At 34.6% G+C, this 27,556-nt stretch overlaps 2 protein-coding genes across 5 annotated transcripts in view; both read left to right on the forward strand.

Annotated features, from left to right (window-relative positions):
• ry (xanthine dehydrogenase rosy) overlaps nucleotides 1–27,556 on the forward strand; it is a 359,506-nt gene that overhangs the window by 174,026 nt on the left and 157,924 nt on the right. The window lies entirely within an intron of this gene.
• LOC122408782 (uncharacterized) lies at nucleotides 3,930–26,516 on the forward strand. 2 transcript variants are annotated; one of them, XM_043415819.1, is made up of 2 exons: nucleotides 3,930–4,635; nucleotides 24,462–26,516. In XM_043415819.1, the coding sequence occupies exon 2, from the start codon at nucleotides 24,462–24,464 to the stop codon at nucleotides 26,394–26,396; it is 1,935 nt and encodes a 644-aa protein (XP_043271754.1). In that variant the 5' UTR covers nucleotides 3,930–4,635; the 3' UTR covers nucleotides 26,397–26,516. The 2 variants fall into 2 exon arrangements, with proteins under 2 accessions (XP_043271754.1, XP_043271753.1); XM_043415818.1 differs by lacking the exon at nucleotides 3,930–4,635 and adding an exon at nucleotides 20,545–20,794.

Consider the following 27,556-nt stretch of genomic DNA (forward strand, 5'->3'; position numbering starts at 1 on the left):
CCCACCACGGCGAATCGTTTTATTCAGAGAAAGTATACTCGGCGAGAGCCTCGGGCCAGCAGACGACAGGGCTGTCAATGTACTTGTCCCGAGACTCTACCGAGTCTCTTGATATCGATCGAATTTATGACTGCTGTTACCAGCTGTGCTGCGCCGTGTGCTACGTTCTGAAGTTGACGTCAGATTTCCAATCATCAACAACTAATTTTTCAACAACCAATGACAACGTTTAAAAATGGATGTCGTCAGATCCAACCAATCAGAAACTCGAGAGCATCAAAGTGCCTTTGATTGTGTTGTAAATATAGACGCATAAATTCTAGAATGTGTTGGTAACTTTTGCATAATCTTGAGCCTGTGCAAAGTTTTTTCTCAGCAATTACGCCACCGATCATGCTGATTGTGGGTGGAATCGAAAGAGAATTTATTAATTAATCTCCAGTTCAATTTTCAAAGCCTCAGATGACTCAGGAGTTTCGTAATTGAACAAAATGACATGCCAATTTTACCCCCACCACCGCGAATCGTTTTATTCAGAGAAAAGATAGTCTCGGCGAGCTCGGGCCAGCAGACGACAGGGCTGTCAATGTACTTGTCCCGAGACTCTACCGAGTCTCTTGATGTTTGTAACGATTCCTGATACGGATTATACTTTCGGTCGTTCCACGAATTCTTTATTCGGACTCTGATCGGTATCGAATAAAATTCGTCCAAAAATTCTTTTTTGAATTGTTCATAATTATTTTGATCATTTTTTGTTTCAAGCCAAAATCTAGCTCGACCCTCTAAAGCTTGCTTGATCATAATCATCTCTTTTTCCTTTATCACGTGTTTTATTTTAAAAAATCTTTCGATCTCCTCGAGGAACTCTACGGGGTTTTTTTCAGTTTCGTCATTAAATTTCGGTAATTTTACTTCTATATGAAAATTGTGTACCTTGCTCACAATCACTGATAAATCCTCCGTAGTAATCCCATTACGCTCGGTTTCCACGATCCTTCGTTGCGGCTGCTCTTGTGCCGCTTCTCGAGCATTTAATTAATCTCTTAATTTTTCGAATTCACGTCGCTGGCGATCTAACTCCGCTCGCTCCGCGTCAATTTCGGCACGACGCACTCTTTCATTGCTTTTTGCAGATTCGTCTGGTAACACCGGCATTTTGTTTTTCTTTGATTGTAACGGGCTCACAGATACGGATCTATAATTATACAAAATTGGTTTAGATTGTCTACCAGACTTCGTTATATAAATATTGGCTGTATTTTCCATCCACTATACGCGATTCTCACTCGAGTACGAATGAAGCGACAGAGACAGGCACAGAGAAAAATATCAACACAGCATCTTAATCCCCTTACAATAACATACCTTCATCAATCACTCAGTTCAAATATACATGATTTCGCTCAGGTTCACGTTCTCGACTAGATTTTATAGTATGAAAATTATTTTCTAATCGAGACGGGCCCCACGTTGGGCGCCAATTGTAACATTTCAATTTTATTTATTTATATTTTCAGAGATAGTGATCATATTCGTAATCGTCAAAAGTTATCGATATGCACAAATTATCGATATGAAAAATTCGGAAGATTTTTCTACGTCGGTTACAACAAACAAAAACAAATTCATATGGTGAACAATATTCGGGAGATCTATATAATGACTTATCTCTGTAACGCTGGTATCTCTCGATGGCTCTTGCCCTGGGACTAAGGTGGAGTTCGATGGTGAAGAGACGTCGGGTTGAGAATCTTCAGAGACTGGCCAGTACTTTTATCGATGAATTCCCCGACAGTTTGGGGTTCATTCAACCTTTTTGAATTTCTTTCTCAATATATTGCAGAGAAAGTATTTCTTTGCAACCAGAGCAATACAAGTGCGCTCCCATAACCTCTAAATCCACGACTCGCCGCTTCGTCTCCACACTACCATCGTTTTTTGCACTTCTTCATTCACTTCTTTTTTTTTCCGTTTTTTACCTAATACCATTTGTTTCAATTTTTTCTCGTACTTTTTTTCTGTTATGAATTGTCCTTTCCACCGAAACTTCGACATTTTCTCTCAATTTCTCGCGTACTCAAGACGTGGAGAATACACAGCTGATACAAACAGTGCTGGCAACATCCGAAAACGAAATTTGGCGTTGCCGCGTTTCAACAAGTCACGCAAATGAATTAAAATTTGTTTATGATTGATTTTTTAAAATAATTTGCGATGTAATTCATCTCATATAACTACATAATTATAGAATATATATATTTTATCAAAGTGCTATGTAGAAAATTGACGTTTGTAACTCAAAAAATTTAGATCTCAACAGTTGGTAATAAGCTTGGATTAACGTGCATAAGCATACCCATTTCCCTCTCACCGCCTGCCCCGCACACTCGTGATCCACCCTCCTTAAGTGGGGACATGTCCCCAGCGTTAGTTCTGAAATGCGCCGGCGCTAGTGGCGCGTTTCACTCTCGCTCTCACTTTCTACCGTAGGCTTATATGCAGGGGACATCATTGCATCCTTTCTGCTCTTACAGCTGTTTTGTTCTGGGGACATAGGGTGTCCTTTTTACTCTCATAGCTGTTATTCATTAGGGACACTGGACGTCCTTTTTGCTCTCATAGCTGTTATGCCTTGGGGACATTATGGCATCCTTTTCGCTCTTATAGATTTCCGCACTGAGGGTGATTCTTTTTTGTTCTCACATTTTTTGTGATAAATCTTTTTCATCTTAGTAAAAAATTTATTTTTTTTAAGGCGGGTGGCTACCGACGATACAATGTTGCCATGGGAAACCATGTTAAATACATTAAAAATTTCAAAATGATAAGAATTTAATAAAATTTGGTGAACAATATTCTTTAGGGACAAATTTGATAATACAATTTTTTTAAGATTTTTCTTCTGTACAGTTATCGAGTAATTGATCACTAAAGTTCAAGTGTATAAGCATAGCGTTTCCATATATACCCCGATAACCAAATTGCGTTAGAATTGCACAAAGTTTGCGTTCGCAGCGCCACGTGCCGTTCATTTTTGAACGTTAGAAACGCGATGGTTGCCGGACCATATGTCTGCGTTCTTTGCGTTACAACGTGGCGTTAGCGCGTGGCGCATTAATTGCACAAAGATGGCGTTACTCAGAGCGGTCGTTCGAACAGCATTCTAGCGTTAGGTTGTGGCGCAAATCTGGCGTTAGTTTTGACCAGCATTCTAGCATTAGTTTGTGGCGTAAATCTGACGTTACTTTTGACCAGCATTCTAGCGTCAGGTCGTGGCGCAAATCTGGCGTTGTATTTTAACAACATTCTAGCGTGAGATTTCATAAATATCTCGGATTCATTTTTAACAAAAATTTAACTACTTAAACCTGATAAATTACGAGAATGTGAGGTGAGAAGGAGATAACAATACGCGTTAAATATTGATCTCGGATTCGTTTTTAACAAAAATTTAACTACTCAAACCTGATAAATTACGAAATGTGAGGAGAGAGGGAGATAACAATACGCATTAAATATTGATCTTGGATTCGTTTATAACAAAAATTTAACTACTGAAATGTGATAAATTACGAGAGTGTGAGGTGAGAAAAGAAGATAACAATAAGCGTTAAATATTGATCTCGGATTCGTTCTTAATAAAAATTTAACTACTGAAACGTGATAAATTACAAGAGTGTGAGGTGAGAAGAAGATACCAATACGCGTTAAAGATTGATATAGAAATCTGCGTGTCAAAGTATTAATAAAAAAATTTGCAAATGCATTATTTGCAAATTCATTAGTAGTTTATTTAAAACGACGCCGGCTGAAATTCATAAAATTGAGGAGTGGGGAATTTTTGCTTCATTCTAAAAATGCGAGGCATCCGAAGAACTGAAAAACAGTACCGGCAATGCCTTTCGAGAGTAACCGAAAAATGTTACAAAGGTGTTTGAACATTTCGCAACAAAGTTCAGCACTCTCTCGTGCGTCAAAAACTCGTAAGAATTTTTGACAGGGTACGTGGTGGTCGGCCAGAAGCCAGACAACTCAAGCGAATCAGCGTCGACAATATATAACCTGTAGGGGTACGATGCGCGTACGAGAAACGCCTCTACTCTGCGCGGTGCTGCGGCCGAAAAACGAAGCTCGACGTCCGTGCTCGCTCCACCGCCTCCATCGCAAGTGAAGCATCATTGCGCTAGATTTGCGCACTCACGTGGCGTTCGCCTATAACGTCACGTTGGTGCAATTTTGCCGCAATTTCATTTTTTTCGACCGTCATGGATGAAGCATATCGACTTTTTCGTGATTTCACCGTGACGTGCAAACCAGGCTAAATGATGATTTTATATTTAAAAAATCCAGAAACCCGTGAGCTCGTTTATAATGCTCTTCTTTCCTTTCCAATCTTTTTCATTATCATCTTTTCCAAAACGATAACATATTTTCAAAATAATATTTTTTATGGTTAAGGTTCATTCGTTTCGGCATGTCTCCCTCAATGATACTTTGCAGAATTGTGTCAACAAACGTAACTGACACGTGAGAATTAAAAAAAAAAATGCACGTTTCTCACCAAGGATCGAACATGGATCATCGTACGTCACGAAGCTCACACGCTACGACCTGCGTTATCTGAGCAATTGGGTGAGTGCAAACACTTTCGAATATATGACTTTTAATTTTAATTGCATTATTCGTGATTATCTTACCAGTAAGAACGAGAACAACGAATCTGTTTCGTTTTCGAAGTTGACAAAATTATTATTCAAATTATTTCAAATATTTCGTTATATATCGATGCCAATAATTTTAATAATTACTCTTTGAGGGTTCTTCTACTTTTCGATTTTAAATAGAATTGTTGATTTTTTATATACATCCTCTAAACGATTATACCCAAAATTCATTTTTTCTCACAACACCGTATCATTGTTATTGCAAGCATTACATCAGGAGATGAACCACCGCTCCTTTTTATTTATCATTCTCTCCAAAAACCAATTAATTTTTTTAATTCATATACCCAATCATCAGTATATTGACCCGAAATAATTTTGGGGTCGGCCAGTAGTTTTTATGGCCACATTAAACCACACAGTTCGTGAATTTGAAAAGTAAAGGTCCCATCAAAATTTCGATAAATAATTCTAATGAAAAGGAAAAATTATTTTTTGTTTACATTCAGCTGCAAAGGCGGGCGAAAAAAATATAGAAATTATACACCTTTATTTAACTACATACAGTATTTAACAAACATAAATGGAGAATAACTTTTTTTATATTAGTGTAGTACACAATTGAAATAAAGAAATACATTTTAAGTGTTTTTACAATATATTTATTAAGATGCGTCAAAAAAAAATTTTTTCTGTTTCTGATTGCAAACACTTTTCTAATTTCCATAAGAATAACGTTGAAAAATTCTTTTTTGCACATTCTACTTCTTATTGCAAGCCCATCGTCTGTCATAAAAAAATGCCTTTACTTATTCTCATATAAAATCGCACGCTCTACAAAAAAGGTCTCTTATGATTTTTCATCAAACCTAATAGTTAAAAAGTTATTAGAGGTCAAAGTTCATCTTATCGCAAATTCGACCGTTTTCAGTACATTATAGCGGATTTAATAGTCTTATTGGAAAAATTTGTGTTCATCTTTAGTCTCTCAGAAAATGTTGGTTCATAATTTTTTGTAATAATAAGGCCAGCGAAACTGTTTGAGAAAATGATTAGTATCAATGAGCTTCGAAAACGTAGTTCATTTCTTTTTTTACAATCTAACGGTAAAAAATTTCACATTTTACAATTAATACAAAAAAAATGGAATAGTTTAGAAAAACTTATTAGTAGAAATTTCGAAAATTTTTTATTTAAAACAAATCCTGTATTTTTTAAAACATTAAAAGTAACAAATGACGTAGCCGGAAGAGGAGTGGCGTTAATTGAAGATTGTAGCAATTACCGCACCAAAGATGAAGAGAAACTGCAAAATTTGTTACAAATAATTCGAAAGCATCGGCTGCATTATCCAGACTATTTGAAAGAAAATCTCCAATATTAATAATTTAAAGTAACTTTATGAATAAGTTCATTCAAAAAAATTTGTAAGTATAAGTAAAATAAATAAATTCTTTGTTAAACAAATTCAATTATTACTACATTATACCTCACGTAAGTATTTCAAATAACTAGAAGGAAATTTTTTGCCGTTAGGTTGAAAAAAAGAAATGTACTACGATTTTGAAGCTCATTGATATTAAACATTTTCTCAAACAGTTTCGCTGGCCTTATTATTACAAAAAATTATGCACAAACATTCTCTGATAGAATAAATTTAGACTGGAGTGATCGTCACGCGAATTTTGACGTTCATTTGAATTAGGGTTCTGATTGCAAGTACGAATTTATCAGAATTTCTCATAATTCCATAAATTCGCAAATTATAGGATTTTAAATTATTTTAGTCACCTTCCGCCACCATAAAATACATATTCCCATGCCATAGTATAGTTCTGAATGCATACAAATTTTTTGAGCTATTTTACACACACTTCTGCATAATGCGTATGTGTGTTCGTTCGTGAAATTCTGTAAAACAAATTTTTGAAAATATTAGAACCGGTGTTTTTCGTTGATTTCATTTTTTTTTGGTTATGCACTACCATAATAACGCGAGGTATAAATTTTTTTTTTCTATGGAAATTCATAAAAAAAATTTTCAGCTCGATTATAGTAGGAGATCATAGATGACTATAAGTTATAGTTTCTAATGACCGGATCGGCAATTATATTTTTTTGTTCCGATTGCGGATGAAGTCATAGACAACAGTCCCCCATAGAAGTTTATCAAAAATCATTCCGAGCTAGAAAAATAGATTTAAAGAGAATAATTTTTTCAACCCCGAGCATATTTTCACAATCAAGAAAAAACAATAGTTTCGTTTTTTTCAACTTTGCTTCGTTAAAACTTAAAATTTGATTGCCATAACTTTACAACCATCAGTTTTGTTATAAAATTTCGAGATAGAAAAAAGTTTCAATTACCTATTTAAACACTTAAAATTTACTCCAATTGATTGTTCGACTGCTTTTGCTTTTCAAATACTGTGATTTTATATTTTGTTGTTTGAATCATCTTATAAATAGCACAGTAACAGAATTTTTCAACTTCATGTTTTAGTTGCCGTGGTGCAGGTTGTTATGCGAAAAAAAAACACTTTTATGGATTGCTCTTTGCAAACGCATTATACCGAAGAAAACTGTTTCAATTTTATTGAAATAATAACATGTTATCCGGTTAATATGCTACATTTCAAGCTGTTTTGCACACGAAAATGTTGTACGGCAGTAATTCATATATATTATAGAAAACAAATTGCAATGTCTCATCTGACTGATAACGAATACTACCAATTCGCTATAAACATCACGCAGCATTTTTTTTCAGACGTCTTCACTGATATCGTATACATATATCAATTAAATCTCGTTTTATTCTTTTATTCGTTATTATTATTGACGTTCAACGAAATAGGATATTACAATATTTTTTTTATACAATCCAAAACCGTTATGAATTTTTCAAAAAAATTGTTTTTTTTTAATAGCCACAAGTTTTTTTGATAAAAATGACACACTTCTTTTCTTAAATGAACTTTTCAGAAAAAAAAAACAAAAATAATTTCGGTAGTCAAATTCTATGAAAAATTTCTGTTTCTCAAAAAAAAAGCCAACAATTTTTTGGAGTCCACCACTTTGAATTTTTTTTTATCTTCGCAAAAAAATTCAATTTACTTCAGAAATAACCCCGCTTTTGGCTTAGTCGGCCGAATGTTTTTCTATTTGTTTTATTTGATCGAAATAAAAAATTTCATTCGTCGTTACTTTTCAACTCCTTTACATTTGAAAATTTTATTCCATATCAAATCAATCGTGGTATATGATTCAAAGATATTTCATACCTAATTAATAATCTAATTTCGTGATATATATGATACGGATTTTATGGGTGATACGATTAACCAATTGTTTTTTTATACGACTAATTTTATAAAAAAATTTATTTTGCGTTTCTTCGGCGCTTAAATATTTTACATATTCTGTGCTCTTGAATATTAGAGAAATTTTTGTTCTATCTATCAAATCGCGCGAAAGGGTTTGGGTTCAAAAGTGGTCGATTAGGCCTGAAATGGCCGATACATATCATTGCGACTGAATGTTACCTCATAAAAATCATTTCAAATAATTCAGAAGAAAATTATTTTATATATTTTGTATGTTTGTGTAATGATCCCTCGCAGCTGTCGATATAGGTGCGCAAATAAATTAAAAATACTAGAGGAAAGTTTGATACTGAGTCCAAAGAATAACCAAACTGTTAGAATTTTCATGATACATAGCAAAACATTTATTTAAAGATTCGCTGTTTTTTCAATTATTCCTTAATAATAGACGGTGTTTGACAGACTTCCGACAATGTATCGATCTCTCAACGGTTGTTCATCGGGCATATCAATGCCACGTGGATCCCAGTACGGCATTCTATAGCCTTTAGAATTTACTTCGTCAAACTTAGATAGTATTAGTTCATCCTGCAAAACCGAACATTCGTAAAAACCTAACATTATTGACGACACTCCGACATTGTAAAATGGCTGCACGATTAAAAACTTTTGCAGTACCAAGTAAATGATACCTCTAATAACCACAATATTACGGACGAGGCCAACGTCGTTGTTTTTCAAAATGACGCAACAATCCCGCTGAAGAGCGGTCAAAGTAAAATTTGGACATTTCAAACGGCGATATTGATAAACGTCCGTTCGTTCGCGGACGTTTGCTGGAAGAGGCCCAGTCGAGTGTAATTGTAGGGTTTCTACTCGAACGCTTGTCTTTCGTTTCAGCACAGCAAGTTGCACATTTGCCCGTTCTGCTCTTCGGTTTGCTATCTGCTGTAACGGCAGGTGCGGTTTCCTACAATACTGCTTGAAGATTTTCATGTTGTTTTCGTATGGGAATGCCGAATAGTTATCAGGCGGACCAAACCGTTCGACATCCTCTACTATGTGAAGCAATCCGTGAATGTTGTAACTCATGAAATGAAGTCCGTAAAGGTTTGGACAATGTTGGACGAACAAGATTAACGAAAGTCTTGCAAACTCCAATAGTATTCTTGACGCAGAGGGGATACTGACAGCACGAACAGCTGCGTGAAGAAGCAGAAAGTGATCATAAAGGTCTTTTGATAAAATTCCATACAAGACAACAGGTCCGTTGTAAAATAAAATCTGACGAAGCTGCGAAGCTTTCATCTGTTGGAAGTCTTCGAGTGTGATCGGCCACCGCGCCATTTCTCGAGGATACCAATCTCTCAAAAGCTTCAGTCTGTTTGATACAAGAGTAATTAACCGAGCTGGTAATTGACTTTGATGCGAGAATTTCCCGTTTGTCCAAGCGGAGAGCAATCGTTTCAATCCAAGACACACAAGATGCATGTATTCGAAAGGAACTTGAGTAACGAGTCCGAATGGCAAACGGGAAAGTGGACTTTCTCCATTTTGGTGATCTTCGTCGACCATTCTGACATACTCTTCGTCTCTTCTCTTCTCACTTTCAATGCTCTGGTAAGCCATTCGATTCTCAAAATACTCTCCCAAAACTTTACATTTCGAACAGGGTTGATACGAAGTGTGGCCCTTATGATTTAATACGTAAGCTCGCGCTGGAGCGTCGGCTATAAAACATCTCAAAGTTATAGGAATTTTATGGTTATGGAAACTGATACCGCCGTCTCCTATGATTTCCAACGTTTCGTCGATAAATTGACGAAAAAATTCGCTCACACTCTTCGGTTTTCCGTTTCCCCTATAAACGCCTATTACCTCTGTTTTACTAGGGTATAGATTGGCGATCCGACACTGAATCGGCCACATCTGATTATTGCCAGACTTATCCGGACTTACACCATCCGTACTAAAATCTATCTCGAGGTTTTCGGGGATTGAATTCATTTCGACGCCGTTCAAAATTGATACAATCGCTGTGTGAACTCCGAAATGCAGATACCAGCCAGGCTCTATAGGTGTCATTGGAACAGGTCGCCGAGGAGTTTGCAAAAGCGTTCTAGCGCACTTGGGCAAGTTCTCGAAGCAACGGTGCTTCCTCATGACTTTGAGTATGCTGTCAATAGCCTTATTGCTGATGTTATTTTCTACAAAACAAGACGCAAGAAGGTCACGAAATGGCACAGCAGTTTCTGAAAGATCGTCATCATCATCATCATCGACGCTGGAGCAATCGCTGAATGAATTATCATACTCGTCCTCGCTATTTTCTTCCAAATTGCTGGAGTCGTTATTCGCTTGATGGCACAGAGAAGCTTCTGAGCCCAATAATGCACTCGGATCTCGTAGCGGAGATGTTGCTGCTTCATCCAGCTGCGAGTTATTCCGTTCGGGTGATCCAGATTCAAAAGAATCGTTGGTGGGTTCTTCATTCGCCGAAACTAAATCAACGTCGCGAGACAATTCAGATCTTTGGACGAGATCATATTCATTTTCATCCTCAGAATTTTCGTGCTCACAAGTGCAAACCAATTTCTCCATTTTATCATCAATTTTTTGCATTTTTTTCACATGGTCCCTGCGTTCTTTCGCCAGAACGTTTAATTGACTTCTGCCCAGCTGACGGATAGGTTTCCGAATTCGCGTATGTTTCAGTTTTATCTCCGGATCGGTGGTCACCACTTGTTTAAACAACCGCGGTCTCCAACCGAATAATTTTTTCCGCTTTCCTTCCATGTTTGCCATCACTGATGATCAATACCTAAAATTATTATAAATTGTTACGATCAACAAAATTATGTTATAGGTTTTTTTTAACAGCTATTGCTAGTTGATCCAAATAACACCATGCACTTTTCATCATTCCATAACTACTGAATTCGAGAAACATTATTTTTCTCTGAGAATCGGAAATGATTTGAGTAAAACTTGCTAATGGCATGAGAATAAGCTGTAAATCTTTGTTCCATTTTTTCGAATTAACGAAAAACAGTCTCGTGATATTTAAACAACGAGTAATAAGTTTTTGCTCCATCAATGTTTTTTGGACCCATATGAAAAACTTCAATTTTATATAATTTAAACACGAAACGTCAGCTCGATTACGTTTCAATATATAAGTTTCAAATTATTATTGCCCAAAAATTTGGAGTGCATGATTTTTCAAAATAAGGCAAATGACGTTTGAAAAATCATAAACGTCAATTTTTTTTTTCAATAATTAAACATTTTTTTGTGCATGTTTCAAGAAAAAAGTTGAATAATACAATCACACGTTCATGGCTTGATTAGCAAGATATGAGGTTTCTTTTCCGAACAAAAAAACAATGGATGTTACGAAACAGTTTTTATTTCGAAGTGATGTCAACAATTTCGAGTAACAACTTTATACAGTAGGTTGCGACTTTTCAATCATTTGTGTTCTTCCTTCACTTTTGAAAAGTTTATGCTGGGCTCTAATATTCTGGAAAGGAGGCTTACGATTGTTTCGATTTTTGTTTTATTAAGTCGCTGACAAAGTACGGTTTTTTGAAAATTGGCGTGGTTTTTTTTCAAATGTTTATAACGTTTGAAAATATATCAAATTGATTTTTTTTCTTCATATTGTGTTATTCAATAGACTTTCCAAGAATTCCATGCAAAATATGACTTTCAAATCCTACAAAATAATATATCGGTGAATTATTGTGAATCAAAGTAGAGCCGCGCATTTGCATACAGTTTAAAAAATAATAGACCTATATTTTTATTATAATTTTTAAACGTTAACGGATATTGCTTTTTATTTTCTTTACAGTAAAATTCTTTTACATGAGTGAGGCTCGTTTGCACTAAAAATCAGTCCCGTAATGAGAAATCCATCTTTTCTCAATTGATGAATATTTCACTTAAACGTTTGGTAAATTGCACGACTTTTTAGCTCATTCCTATGATTCTTAATGGGTTAAAATTTGTCGATTGAATGGCAACGAAGCCCATTGCAAAATCTTTTACCATGATGGCTCGCGAGGAAAAGCTATTCGGTATAAACTTTTTTGTGATGATAAAGATTTATTAAGTCTGGGTACGATTTGAACTGTTGTGGGGCTTCATCAGAGTAGAGATATATATTTCTGGCATATTTAGAAATTGTTTCAATGAAATCGTCAACATTTCAACGGAGACTATCACAGGCACACAAAAAATCCATTGCGTGAAAGGACGAAGAAAAAGAAAAACAATAACATCCGTTTAGGAATAAAAATTTAGATGAAAGTACAGGATCATTAGGATGACATTTAATGAACCTGTATGAAATGGAATCTAATATGAAAAGTATGAAATCACCAGACAAAAATTCGAGCCGCATCAAGTTTCATAGCTTTTTGATAAATCAACAAATATCAATTTAGTAAACGGCGTTTTGAAGAGGACAAATATACCTTCAGATCTCATTTTCCAAACATTTTTTGTGATTTTTTTTATTTGGCACATTTTTTTGAAAATAGCCGTTTTCCGGTCGGTTTCCAGATATGGTTTCCAGATAATCGGAGGCATGGTTTTTGGAAATTTTTCTCGCTAATTGTTTTTCATCACCACTTTGCAAGAGAAAGCAAGAGCTTCAATTTCATTTTGGAAAAAGTCTTGTGCAATTTTTTCTCTCAGGATTTTCTTATTTTCGCATGAAAAAGACCATGTTGAGAAAATACGGCTAAGTTCGAAAAATTCAAAGTTGAAGTGAAATTTTTAAAATAGAAAAAATATACTTAAGAATGTTTTGGGCGACTACAATTTTTGTTCGAATTTTTTTTCTACGTCATTTCTAGTCGAAACTCTACAGATTGGAGTCTGCAACTCGACAACCATGAGGTTTGAATTCAAGTATATTAAAAGATAGTCTTTTTTCATTCGAGTTCTCGATTTATAAACAAGTTTTAAGATTTTTCTTAAAAATTTTATAAAATTTGAATTACACTAAGATTCAGTGACATACAACAACAGCTGCATACAACTAGATACGTGCGTCGGAATTGCAAGAAAACCTTTACGAATCATTTTATTCGAAGAAAACGAAAAACCATTTTGAAGTGTTAATTAAATGAAAAAAACGAAAATTCGTTGAGCGTCTCGTACAATCAAATAATGGAGATACCCTTGCGGGAGATTTTTTTTTACCTTCTCGAAACTACTCAGCTGATAGGAAATTTTTTTTTTTTCGAGTACTCAAATACACACACACATACACACACACGCACGCGCGCACGCACGCACACACACAATTAGGGAGTGCGGAAAAAAATGGTATTTTTTTTATTTGCAGAATAATTTTTGATATAACAGAATAAGTTGAACAAAGGTGAAAAAAGAAATTCCAGTAACAGAGCACACTATAAAATCATTTCGAACGGGGTACCGTATTTGAAGATTTTCCATAAAAATAATCCAGAAAAGTATGGTGACTTCCGATCATTGTATCTTTAGGAAAAATTCAGGAAAAAGGATAATCAGTTCTTTAGGAAAAAATCACCCAAAAATTCAATCATATGATTTTATAGAAAATTGATTTCCCTATAAAACAAGGACTTGTGTTGAAAAATTTTTTTTTCCCAAACTCTGTCGAAGTCATATTTTTCATTTGACAAAAAAAAACTCCTGATAATTTGCCGTGAAGCATTTTCTGCATCGTGAGAAAAAATCAACAAAGTCATCGAATAAGGGTTTTCTTGATAATTCCGTATACTTTTTGTTCAATCTTCAAGATATACCCGTTTTCCATTAGCGACCACTTGAAGTTGAATAAAAAAAAATTAGTCGATTCAAAAAACGTGTGTTTTCTTACTAACATTACCAGAAACTCAGGGTGAATCGAATTACTGGAAGATAAATGTGAATGTTTTCGTACTTTCACCAAGTATTTGTGTATTATTTTCGATTCAACTTCAAACAGTGATAGCATTAGAACGTTTTCTCCGAGATAATTCTTTATTGCAGAGAAATCGATTATCTATGAAAACGTATTATTGAATTTTTGCACGTTTTTTTTTCCTGGATAGTTATGATACGATGATCAGAGGTCCCAATGGTTTTCTAGTTTATCCTTATGATAATTCCTCTTTGAAAAATTAACTGATATTTTAAAATTTTCCAGTTTTACTACATTTTCCAGAAATGATATTCTTCAGGCAAAAATACGGTAACTCTGCGGTAAAAATAACATGAAACGCCTTTACTAACGAAATTAAAGTTGTTGCTCCTTTGAATCAGGTTATCAGAGGAAATTTAGCGAGAAAAATTTCCAACCATTCCAGAAAATGCGCATCTATAAAAAAATCCTAATTACACTTGGAAAGGGATATATATAAAGGTAACTTTTTCTTCTTTAAAACGCCGTTAGTTAAATTGAAACATTTATATATAATATGTGTATATAATATTAGGGTGTGCGAAAAAAAACGATATTTTTTTTCCTTTGCATCCAGCCGAAAAAGGTAATTCAAGGTGAAAAAAAAGAATCCCAGAAGGAGAGCTCACCAAAAAATTTTTCGAATGGTGCTTTGCGTTTAAAGATTTTCCATAAGAATAACCCAGGAAATGATTGAGACCTATGATCATTGTGTCATAACTTTTCAGAAAAAATCGCACAGTAACGACAATGATATATTTTTATAGAAAATCGATTCCCCTACAAAAAAAGTCCATATGTACGTACAGCTCGGAGTAGCCATTCCGATGCTATCACCCTTTGAAGTTGGATCGTTAGAAAAAAAATTTTCATAATGCTGTCGATATCAAATTTCTTTTTTTTTTTACCTTGAATTACCTTTTTCGGCTGGATGCAAAGGAAAAAAAATATCGTTTTTTTTCGCACACCCTAATATATATACATGTACAAGAGTGGACTCCGAAACGCTTTTGTAGGTTTTATATAGCAGCGGTCTCGAGATCCTCGAGGCAAGCCAAACGGACGCATGGCAAAAAAAAGATCGTACAAAAATGAAAACCTTGCATTTTCTGTTCGGAGCAATTCGCACAGGCGGACAACGGGCCAACAAACGGGGTTCTAAGATCATCAGATTTTGACGAAAGTAATAAGTAATGAAAGGTCCCCGTATATGAAATGATCAATATTAGACGCAAAATTAGCAATTCTTTTTTTCTCATCAACAAATTAATGAAAAATGCATTTTTTTCGGTTTTTTGCTCGTAAAACAAAAAACCCACAAAGCTATGAAAAATAAATCATAATACGAAATGTTGAGAATGAAAATGTCAAGAGAATGAATGCAGAAACGACCTGATTAATGAATAATTAGCAGAGAAAATGGGAGCAAATCTAAAAAACAACGCTTCTTTAAACATTCGTATCGTTGCGATTTTTAAAGTGTTCGTTCCCAATGGTATACATTGATAGATACTTCGGTGTGCAAAATTCAGGCATTTCCAGATGATTGGTATTTTAGTAATTGCACTTAGAAGTTTTGAGTGCCATATTTTTCAGTGAGACGGGATCCTCTGGGAGTCGACTGATTTCAATTTACCAAACCAATTCATAATTATTCGACGCTCGACTGTTTTTTCATGTCCGCACTGAACTCAGGGTAAACATATATATGGGGCATTCCATGTCACTTCAGCCACGGAAAAAAAAATTCTACAAATATTTAAAAAATCGAGTCACTTCATCGAAAAACATTCACCGAGTGGCAAAGAAAAAAATCGCCGTTTTTCTCGTTGATCATCATTTTTAACATTTTTTCATTCAAATGACTGTATTTTTGATAAATCTTGACGTAATTACATTTATGGAAAACGAAAATGTGCGTATCTTTATGACCTTTTTGAAAAAAATTTATTCTGAATTCATTAAGTGGAACATCTGTTTCAGGACAAAATATGAAAAAATATTTTTTTTCTCAAAGAAAGACACTTGCTATTTTATTTTTTAAAATTTCCCCAAATTGTGAATACAAAACACTGATTCTTAGTATTTTTTATTTTATGGGATTTTTAAACACCGTGGAGTAACAGTTATTGAAAAAAAAAATTTTTTTCATCAATATTCGATTGAGAGCTTGAAGCACTTGTAGGTTCATTTTTTCTAAAATTGATTATTGCTTTGATTTACAATTTTTTATTGATTTTTCTTTTTGCAAGATGTGAAAGTCATATTCAAAGTTCCAAATGGGAAAAAATTGACATTCTATATTCTTGGAAATTACAGAATAGACAGAAAGGATTATTTTCTTACGACGGGCTCAAAATCCGTTTAATGAGAAGTGAAGTTTATGACAATTAAAAAAAAAATCGAACGATCCAAACGGACAAGAGAAAGATTTCGGAAAAGCAAATAAAGGAAATCGAGTAAAACAATTCGATGATATTGTTTTGTATAGAAAACACACAAGTTTGGAATAATAATAAATTTCATGTATTTTCGAACGAGTTATGGGCATTGAAAAAAAAAACACTACAATTTTTTATTATCCATATTTCGCGAACGGTTTGACAAAAAAATTAAAAAACAAACAATTGAAAAGCCTCTTTCTCACAGAGTATGAAAAGATTTGAAAATTTTTGAAAACAATTCGAAACGCTATCGCTCTGGTAAAGACTCTTTGGCAGCGACTTGTCATAACATAAATGTACTTGTCTCAGAGTCGCTGCCGCTACTCTAGATAATAAAATGTAAACCAAAATAGAAATTGAATTTTCACCGTCACTTGCGTTGGCACGGAATGCTCCGTATCGATCGTCCGTTCAGTAATAACGGAACTTTTATCGTAGATCACATACATAATGCTGAATTCATGTTTCTTACCTTTTTACTGCAATTTGACTCGGTGATCAATGTTGGTGGCGAAATATTGTGGTAGCGGTCGATCGAATGATGATAATCACAATTCTTAATTGATATTTTTCACAAAGATCGCAAAGCTTAGAGGTGTTTCGTCCAACTGTTTGCTCGATGAAAATACCGAAGAAAGCTGCTCAGGATTTCATCTACCTGGAGTAATTTTTGAATGACTAGGGTAGGGGTGAAGAGTCAAATTTTCTTTTCGTATTGGCCAGGAAACAAAAGAATATATATGCTGTTTCCAATTGAACGGGAATTCATGGTGGGAACGCTCTGGTTATAATTCTTCAACATTAGATTGGTGCTCTCAAACGGATTTCCTGAAATGTTCTTGCAAAGTTGTCGGCACAATTAATAATGTAGATATCAACGTCTTGCGGTAGTTTTTCGATATGACTTGATTGTTGTGCCCAGAACGTAAGAAAATTATTAAGAAGCTATACCAGTGTGACACTTTCAAATCGTTTTTTTTGGATTATTCGATAGTTTTTACTTTCAAAAATATCCTGTGAAAGCGGCAAAGTCGCATCTTGAATAGTTTTTGAATGGCAGCGTTCTAAAGAGCGACCGCTCGCAGGTATTAGCCGCTAACTGGAACTTCAAACGCGTTTTTCTCGAAACGACATTTTTCAAAATTGCTGACATGTTAACTCAACGAGATATCGACTAATCGACTTCAAATTGAAACTGAGTATTCTTGAATATATTTACTATACAATGACCTACGATCTTTTTGATTGGTTGAAAATTGTCAATTTGGCATTAAAAAAACGACCATTTTTTTACTCCAAAAAACGACACTTTTTTTCAAAACTACGCCATTTTGTTAATTTTTTATATTTTTAAAAAATCGTAATACCCCAACTTTAATAACCTTTTTGAATTTTTTTGTTTTAACTACTCATTCGGCTGGAAACATGTCAGTTAGTTGGGGAACTTTTTTTTTGGCACCTCCGAAGACAGCACAACTCCGTTATTTTTCAATATTTTTGTAAAAAAAAAAATCTGAAAATACAGCTGAAAATATACCTTATTATGTTCAAAAAACTTCAAAACATTCTATATAGTACTTTCTTTTAAAAAAAATCCTGAAAATCGCCAAATTTTTCATGGGTTACACTGATATATGTAGCTCCTTAATCGTGCTGCGAGCAGATTTGAAAAGTACAAGAAATGAATCAAAAGATTGATTTTTTCTTCGTAATTTTGCTTCTACTCGTTATTGACATTGGTACTATGAAAAAAATCTATTAATTAAACTCCACATAGTTAGATATTCCATTTAATGTTGATTTCAATTTTATTCATGGCGAAGTAATGGTCTGATTCAACATGTCCCGAAAAAATTCAGAAGAGGAAATGGTTACAAAAAGAAGGTTTGGGGTAAATTGCTTTATACGCCATTCATACTGTTTAAGCAGTACAATAAGGTCGCCGAGCGGTAGACCTGCAACGGTTAATCCCAGTTGATATGCAAGTCTAATGTCCGTTTTCTCCAACATTAATCTGATTTTAAACCCGGTCTATCCTAGCTCGAAACTATATGAGAAAAATTTAACTGAGTTTGAACCGCGTCGGGGAAAACCGCCATAAGCAGTTCTAATGCCCTTTCAAAAACCTTATTTGTTAAAAGCTTTTATTATACGATTGGGGTAAAATTTGAAAGAGAAGTATTTCCAGAACACATTTTCCCTTAGTCTCGGGGAATTTTTTTTCCATGGCGAATAATGAGGATAACGAAATCTTTATTTTTGTTTTGAATAAACTGTCTGTCGGTAGGCTTGAAAATTAAAACAGTCTCCATGAATTGGCCGAAAAATAAATGTATTTTATTACCCAATACGTTGCAAGACCGACAATCTTTGGTTTCTTGTAATAGATTTTCCATAAGATTAATGAAACAATTAAATTTGAAAACACCTCGTTTGCAAATAATAGCCTCACCTTGTATTTATAAGTGTCTAGCCGAGCCGGCGTCCGGGCGATCGTGTGCTGCTCAAGCTCTGTATTATAAAACTTTACTTCAAGCACTTTTCAAATTTCCAGCAATCTACTTATGATTGCTTGACTATATTCATATGAGACAGAGAAACAAACCCATCAAACTTATTAGTACATTTTCTGGATAACATCAATTAACAATATTCCATGACTGTTACTCCGGCTATGATCGATTTTACTCCAATATTTTCTCGCCAATAGTACGCAATCAGAGAAAACTTTTCAGCTATTCGTGTACTTTACAACATTTTTCGATACGTTCCAACACTGATTATTTGTCTAAATTAATGATACGTCGGAAAATGTCCAATCGACAATACATAAAGGCTCGCATGAACATTTCTATCGTTTTCAATGAAAAACTGGAGATTACGATAATTTTTAGTGCGAGATCACGAAAAAAGTAATATATTTTTTGAAATGGGTGCAAAATCCTTAAAAGCCGAATTTCGATCTTTTTTACTCCACAAAAAAGTCTTATTTTTTCGGTGAAATATAAAGACTGCATGGCCAAAACTTGGGGCCACAGATATCGTAATATCCCCACAGTTAATCATACCTGACTTCCTTCGACAACTTTTTTATTTTTTTGTCGACGGATTCCGCCGCTGGTTGCCTGTGTCCCCTTTCATTGTCAACGTCACGGTCTCGTTCTGTCTCGTTTTCAGAGTCATTTCGGTCTTCTGTCCCGTTGTTGTCATGTCCTGTTCCGCCCAAATTGTCAGCGTCTGTTCCGTCATTATTGTATTCTGTCCCGTCGTTATTGTTATTTGTATCGTCTGTCCCGTTGTTATTTTCTGTCCCATTGTTATTTTGTCCCGTTTGTGTCTCTCCCAAATCGTCTGTGTGTTCTTCCATTATTTTTTTTAAGTTTTCCAGCTGAGTCTGAAGACTGAGCTGCGATGGCCTCCTTCTCTCCTCGATTTCATCGGAAGATGTTGAGGCCTGCACCACCATTTGCGAGAACCACCCAGGGGGTTGGGTGGTCCGCGATGGGCGAGAGGAGGAGGGATTCGTGCTAAAAGAGAATAAATAAGTAATATCATCGATCAATGAAAAAGAACACTTAAGAATGGTTGTTTTTTTGCTTAATTCGGCAATTATGATCTTGTCATCTACTATCTGGATTGTTTGCTAATTAACTTATTTTTTACTCCTAAATGGCCGATCCTGATTGATTTAATCATGTGTGTTTGTTTTTCATAAAATTATACGAGCTTCATCAGGTTTTAAATGAATGCATTTAAAAATTTTTTACAAAAATTTTAATTTGCTCCGGGAAAAATATGTTGTTTTGTTTCGAAGAACTATTTGTGAATCAAAATTTTATAAAAAAAATATTAAAAGGTCCCTCGTACTTTCAAGAATAATTCATTTGAAACTTTATAAAACGCTCCCAAAAAAGTACTATTTTTCATTGTTTATTCATACGGTTATTCATACGATTATGTTCAAATTTTCGAATCTTTCAAGAGTTCATCAGCATTTTATCTGCCAAACTTTACGAAAATGCTACGGAGCACCAATTTTTAAGAACCAATCCCATTTCGGGAAAATACAATTTGACTACACACACCCTTCTACTGTTTTCTGAACCAATGAGGACCGGAGTAGGCCCTCACCATTTTGCCAAGTAATCCAAGAGGTTCCTACTTTCACTCCCACCCTGATCGGTTAAAAATTACTCTATACGGGTCACTTCAAAAATATCGAGAGCGCTATTCTTCAAGGTGTCGTCCGAGCGAAAAGTTGATTGCATTCCCGGCCTTCATTTTATAATCTTCATTTCAAGTTTTGATATAGTGATTGTGATTGGAAACTTTGGGTCAACAGCTACGAGACACCAGCTATCGCCACCAACATTCATCGCCATCAGTGAAGTTATCGATTTGAATTTCCGTTCAAAGGTAAGAGCAAAAAAAAACCCAATAATCAATGTTATTTACTAAATTCCTACTGTTTGATCGTCTTAATTTTCAACTTTCCATGAGCCGTAACTCACTTTTTAATATCTCAATTTTTACCCAAAATTCTTAAAAAAAATAAATAAAGAAACATTTGAACGTTATTGGAGGCTCTCAAAACTTTTTTACGAATCCAATTTTGGCGAAATAATTTTCCCACGAAAATCTAACATATCAACCCGCAACACAACGCGAATCTTTTTTCTATATGCAGATACTAACGAGAATTCGAAAAAAATTGTAGAAAAAAATGGAGCAAGCAAGAATATCGATTTTTTTCTCAATTGCCGTGATGTTCATGCGTTTTATATTACGAGTTTTTGAGACGGCTGTATCGAAAATTCAACCTTCATCAACGGGGTGTTGGGAATGATTTTTTTTTGACAAAATTCGGCATATCTTTTTTCGACAAGCGATAGATATAATAAAAAAAATGAGAATTTAATTTTTATCTTTTCTTCAATTTCGCTTGAGATCAATGTTTAAACCAGCATTTTTTTAGGTTCTTTTTCCTATTTTCTCCGCTAATTATTTATCCATCGGGTCATTTTAGCATTTGAAATTTTTTAAATATAATATTTTTTCATGATTTGTGAAATTTTTTTCGAGTGGTTGTCTTGAAATTACTTAAAGTTGGTTAAATAATTTTTTTTTATGAATTTTTGTTTTACATTTATCGTGATATGATCAGGTGACAAGGGATCGACAATGTATGTATTTGTCCCAACTGTTTTTCCCCTAGGGAAAATTTTGAGATTTTAAAATTTTCGAGCCATCACCCATAGTGATGATGGTGAAGCTTCCATCGTTGGAAAACAACGAAATCGAAAATTTTTCAAAATTGTCACGCTATCTTTTTTATTTCATAGTAACTGCAGCTTGAGGTGTTCTAACCTTGTGTGAAATAAAAAAAAATAGCGTAAACCATAGGGCGAGTGATAAAAATTACTCAATCATTCAACCCCCTTAAATAATTTTTTCCGGAAGTTCAAAGTCTGCCAAACTTTGTCCATCTCATTTCTATGACCATTCGAACTGATCTATGAAATAAAAAAGATAGCGTGACAATTCTGATAAATTTTCGATTTCGTCATTTTCCACCGATGGAAACTTCGCCATCATCCATAGTGGGCAGATTGTATTTTCTATGTTTTACAAGTTATTGACTTGTAAAAGTTAGAAAATTCTCCCTTCGCTGGAGAATTTTATACACCTATATATACTAAAAACCTATAAGATGATATGGCCTAAAAAAAAAATAAGTTATTTGAACGACCACATCTAAAATTTATTTGTTAATCTCAAATTTTTTAAAAATTCATAAAGTGTGAGACCAGTGAAAGTCAATAAAAACAAATATATATATATTAGGGTGCTTCAAAAAAGAAATCTGATTTTTTCTTTTCTCGCTCTTACCCTTTCACATTGTAGTATTCGATGAAAAAAAAATCCTGTCAAAAATGAGCCCTCTAATCCATTTGTTAGAGGTCGCTAATCTCACTCGAATTTTCTGTTTAATTGACATGGGGAAATTTTAGTTTTCGGCAAATATGAAAATACTTGTAAGCGGCTCAATATTTTTGAGATTTACGCATAGTTTCTTGAAGCTGATTCTTTCAGCTTTCGTATATACAATATTAGGGTGTGTCGTTTTAGGGAAATATTTTTTTTTTCAATTGTCACATCAAAAATTTTTAGTTTATGCTCAAAAACAAAGCCTCGCGCAAGGAGACTGTTGTTGAAAAATATTTAGAGGTCCCTCATCGACCTTGAAGTTTTCCCATTTGATTAACATTGAAAATTCGTTAATTTTCATTGTTTTAGATCCTTTTCAGCCTGGATCCATCCCACGGCTTTCTCTATACAAAATTTCTCTATACAAAAAAAAGTTTCTTGATCGAACTCTGAAAAAACAACTATTTTCGAGTAATTAATGATCAAACTCAATTTTGTATGAAAAAATTTCATATAACAATTATGGAAGAAATTCTGTTCACGACGATTCTTTTTTGTGAAAAATTCGTTCGTTTCGAAAATATTATGTCAAGATTTCATGATACAGGGTAATATAGATTTAATGATATATCTCATAGTCTACTCTACGTTCAGAAAATTAATTGAATTGAATCATACATCGTCAAAGAGATCGGTGCATAAAGAAGGAAAAACGATAAGTATGTAGAAATCACTCGTTTTGGTAAAAGTCGTGGGATGGATCCAGGCTGGAAAGAATCTAAAACAATGAAAATCAACGAATTTTCAATTTTAATCAAATGGAAAAACTTCAAGGTCGATGAGGGACCTCTAAATATTGTTCAACAACAGTCTCCTTGCGCGAGGCTTTGTTTTTGAGCATGAACTAAAAATTGTTGATGTGACAATTGAAAAAAAAAAATATTGCCCTAAAACGACACACCCTAATATATATATTAGGGTGATTCAAAAAATTTTTTTTGTTTTTGATTGCCAATGGGATGAAAAGTTTCTTTTTGGTGTAAAAAGACACCAGTTAAAATTTGAGCACTTAATTGCTCACGTATGTTCGAGTAAAAGTACTTTCTGAATCATAGGTTTTAAGTCTTTCATGCATTCGCTTCAATTAATTTATGAACGCCTTGCATATTGTTACAAATAAAAGTGGAAATCCGGACTCCGATAATTAAATATACTCGTAACTTTGGCAGACAAGTCTACTTCCCTTCCTCGTTGTCTCTCCACTCCCATTCTTTTCTTTCTCCCCTCGCACCCTCCTTTTTTTCATTGCTTCCTTCATCTCCACTCGTTACAATATAATTGGAAATGAAACCATCGTTACAATTATAAAAAAATATAACGAAGGATTTTCCCACGATGTAACTAAGCTTAAAATTCATCAAAAAAATAAACGTTTTCTATAAAAAATTACGAAGAAAATTGAGGGGGACTAACACCGTGAAAAAAGAAAATTGTGTCTCAAAACAGATCAATTTTCTTGGATCGATTCCTTTATGATCTTTAACCTATTATCAAATGAAAGGTTATCCTAAAACAAAGATTTTGACCCCCTGATGCATTAGTTTCAATTGATTTTTCACAAAGTTATATAGTCAAATGAAAAAATTGCAATATTCTTTAAAAATTCGTAGCTGACAGAAACGTTCAGATAAAAATTTGAAATAAATCAGGTGAGTTCCTGTGACGGAGTTCTTTTTGAGAAAAAAAAATCTATCAAATAAAAAATGGGAATTTGAAAAGTGCCCGACTTGGCATGGAATGTCCCATATATAACAATTTTTGAAATATTATCGGAACATATTTTCGTACCTTCCTTGCACCATGGTTTTCTAACTTCAATGGATTGCAACATTCTTTATTCTCTACATTGAAAAAGGTTTTATTGAATTCTGCATAAAAACTGCAAAATTTTTTAACCTAACTTTCACTGTTGACAATTTAAAGGTATTTCTTGCAAACGGGTCCTTGTAATAATTTGTGGAGTTGAACATTATTTTCAGACTTTCAATGGTGCAAGATAACCTTCAACCAACTTCATTTGCAAAACTATATTTTTTTGTTCTCGATACCGATTTCTACGATTATTTTACATTGATTGTTTATTTTTCATTTATAGATGTTGGCCTATCTCGCGCTGGTGATGATCGCAGCTCTCGCCCATCCCGTTTTTTCCATGGTGGGATACGATTGCGGATCGAGCGCAATGAATATTACAACTGTATCGTTGTTGACCGTCGGAGAATGCAACATACCAAGTCCAGAAGTGGAAGTCCATGAACAATATATTGAATTATTGCAACTCAACGAATTCGCGGAAACGGAAGTGTTGCAATGCAAAATCGAAATTTTTCGCGTTATATTTTATTGTGGTATGTCTTCTCATATTGCAACCGTGGATAACGCGCAATTGGAATATATCGAAATGGTAAGCCGTGATGCATGCAAGGACATGCACAAATTCGGAAAAGCAATGATAGGGCAAACGATTATAACCGGAATACAACCCAATCGAACAACGAGGACTAGTATAACTTTTGCTGGCTCCGTGAAAAACGACGGGACATGCTATGGTGCATCGTATGCTGACCCTTATGGATCTTGGAATAACGTGGTTGTACAGGGTACCGTAAAAATCTCCTTGCGAAACTATATGGCTCAAGTTAGTTTGGAATCGAACCAAATCTATTTACGCTCCGGAACTGTATGCGCGCTGCTCGAAACAAATTGCCAGGATGCTGACGGTGGAAACACTTTTTGGGATTCGCGACCGCTCGACAATTGTAAATTTGATCGCTATGGAATTCTCTTCGATGGCATTGCGAAAAAGATAAGAGATGTTGATTCGGACGTATCGCGTAGTCTTTACTCCGTAACTACAACGGATGTAACTTTTGCATTGACGAGTAGAGAAACTCATAACATCTGCGGTTATGAAGTTGTTAGTACCGAACATCCTAAGCTGTTTATATTTGAAACGACACCGGGAACCTCGTTTGCTGTTCATGGAAAAGTTTCGGTAGCTAACTTGGACATATTTGCGTACGTCAATTCGAAATTTTTATACGTAGAAAGACATATCAGGCAACAAATGAAGTCACTATACCATGATGTTTTGAAACGACAATGCGACAGAGAAAGGCAGATTTTACAAAATAGTTTAGCTATCGCGAGTCAAGCTCCAGACGAGTTTGCATTTAGACTGATGAAAGGACCAGGCTATATGGCGCTTGTGGCTGGCGAAGTTGTGCATATTGTTAAGTGCATTCCCGTAGAAGTAACTTTATTGCGCCTTGAAGAATGCTATAATCAATTACCAGTTGCACGTGGAAACGAAACTTTTTTTCTTACCCCACGTACACATATCTTGTCGCATAAAGGAACTCAGACAACGTGCAACCGATTACTGCCACCCTATTATCTTTTCGGAGATGCATGGTATAAATTTACACCGATTCCGGAAGCAGCTTTGCCACCTGAAATTATGAGGCCAACCACGAAACAAACATGGAAATATACAAATCCGGCATCACTCGCGGCCAGTGGAATATACACGAAAGAGGATACCGATAATTTACGCCAACGCATAATGTTTCCCCTCGAGAAACCGGTAGTGATCGATAACATTGTCCGAGGTATCAACGGCGAATCAACCGTAAACCAAGGCGAACGGTTTGTCAATCTTTTGGACGAAAATTCGATAAAACATATTGCGGAATCAGCATGGAAGCACACGTGGGGGCGGTTTATCCAATTCGGCACCGCTAGTGCCGGATTCATTGGAATTCTACTCATTTTTCGAGCGATTAAGCTTATCGTGGATACCATCGTACATGGATACGCTTTGCATACAGTATACGGGTGGTCAATTTATCTGCTCGGAGCTGTATGGAGTTCGATAACGAATTTGTTAATTCATCTCGGTCGGCAACCCAAGGAAGACGTATCAGATGACGTCGAACGTGGAATGGACCTGGAGAAATACCAAAGTTCTCCAACACCGAGAATAAACAAGTGCCCACTACATCAATCGAACAATTCTACTCATAAGTAGCGATTCGAATCTCATTTTCTGTTTAAACATAAGCGATGAGGAATGGTAAAAAAATGATTTGGAGCTATGTAGAGGTGGAATTGTGATTCAATACGATACATTATCAACCGATCTTTCAAATTGATTGTATTTATTTTTTTTTCAAATTCTACCGTAAAAACGATTTTATCTGTAAACTCGCAAAATATTCTCATCGGTAATGAACTTGAAAGCGAAAAGATATTTTTCCTTTCAAACCCTTTATCCTTACTCCTATAGTTTTCCCTAATAACCCTAATATCATGTAATTTACCTGTATCTTATACTCATGTATTCGAAAGTCAAGTGAAAAGTCACGTACAACGGCTGAATTTTTTTTGTCTCAATTTTTACGTTTATATTTTTTTTTGTCGTTTTTTTTTTTTTTTTTCAATTTTTGTGTCTTCAATTTTTTCGGTCGTAATTCGTTTTTGTCATGTTTTGGCTTTGTATTTTTTGTGGTTTTAATTTCTTGTATCCAATTTTTCTTCTTTGGCAATTTTTTTGGTTCATTTTTCTACTCACTCGGCTACGGCAAAAAGGTAATTACATGAAACTGTAGTAATAAAAAATCGAAAAAACCAGTATTCATGAAAAATTTCGATTCGACAATTTTCAAATATTTCACACAACGAAAGAGTCAACGTTTTATATTTCAACAAATATCATACTGGGCGATTCGGTTTGGTAGGACTTTTTTTGCAGGAAATTAGTTTTTCACAAGTTTGCCATTTACTGTTTTTGCAAAAATTCATTCACTAGTGAAATAACGTCGAAAAATGAAAATTTTCAGCAAAAATCAGATTTAGCGACCCGTACAATCTTACAGGTACAGATTACAGCTGCGTGACGATGGAAACTTTTGTAGTGAATTTAATCATGAGCAAATGACGTCTTGGTGCAATATGATGTCATAAAATGTTGCTGAGATATAGACTTTTGAAAAAGAAATCAAAGTTAACGTTTGTTTTCAATATAAAATATTTCCATGCGCTGGGAAAGTATTTGAAGTCAATATAAACGACTAAAATTTCAAGGGAATTTTTTTCAACATTTTCAACAAAATTTTGCTTGGGGAACGACAAAACAAAAATAGATGTGAAGAAAGCACCCACATATGTTAACGATATTTCTTAATTCAA

The sequence above is a fragment of the Venturia canescens genome, chromosome 4 (genome assembly GCF_019457755.1).
Source record: "Venturia canescens isolate UGA chromosome 4, ASM1945775v1, whole genome shotgun sequence".
NCBI lineage: Eukaryota > Metazoa > Arthropoda > Insecta > Hymenoptera > Ichneumonidae > Venturia > Venturia canescens.

What these genes read in the sequence shown, in the direction of transcription:
- LOC122408782 (XM_043415819.1), top strand. Translation starts at nt 24,462, where the DNA reads ATGTTGGCCTATCTCGCGCTGGTGATGATCGCAGCTCTCGCCCATCCC.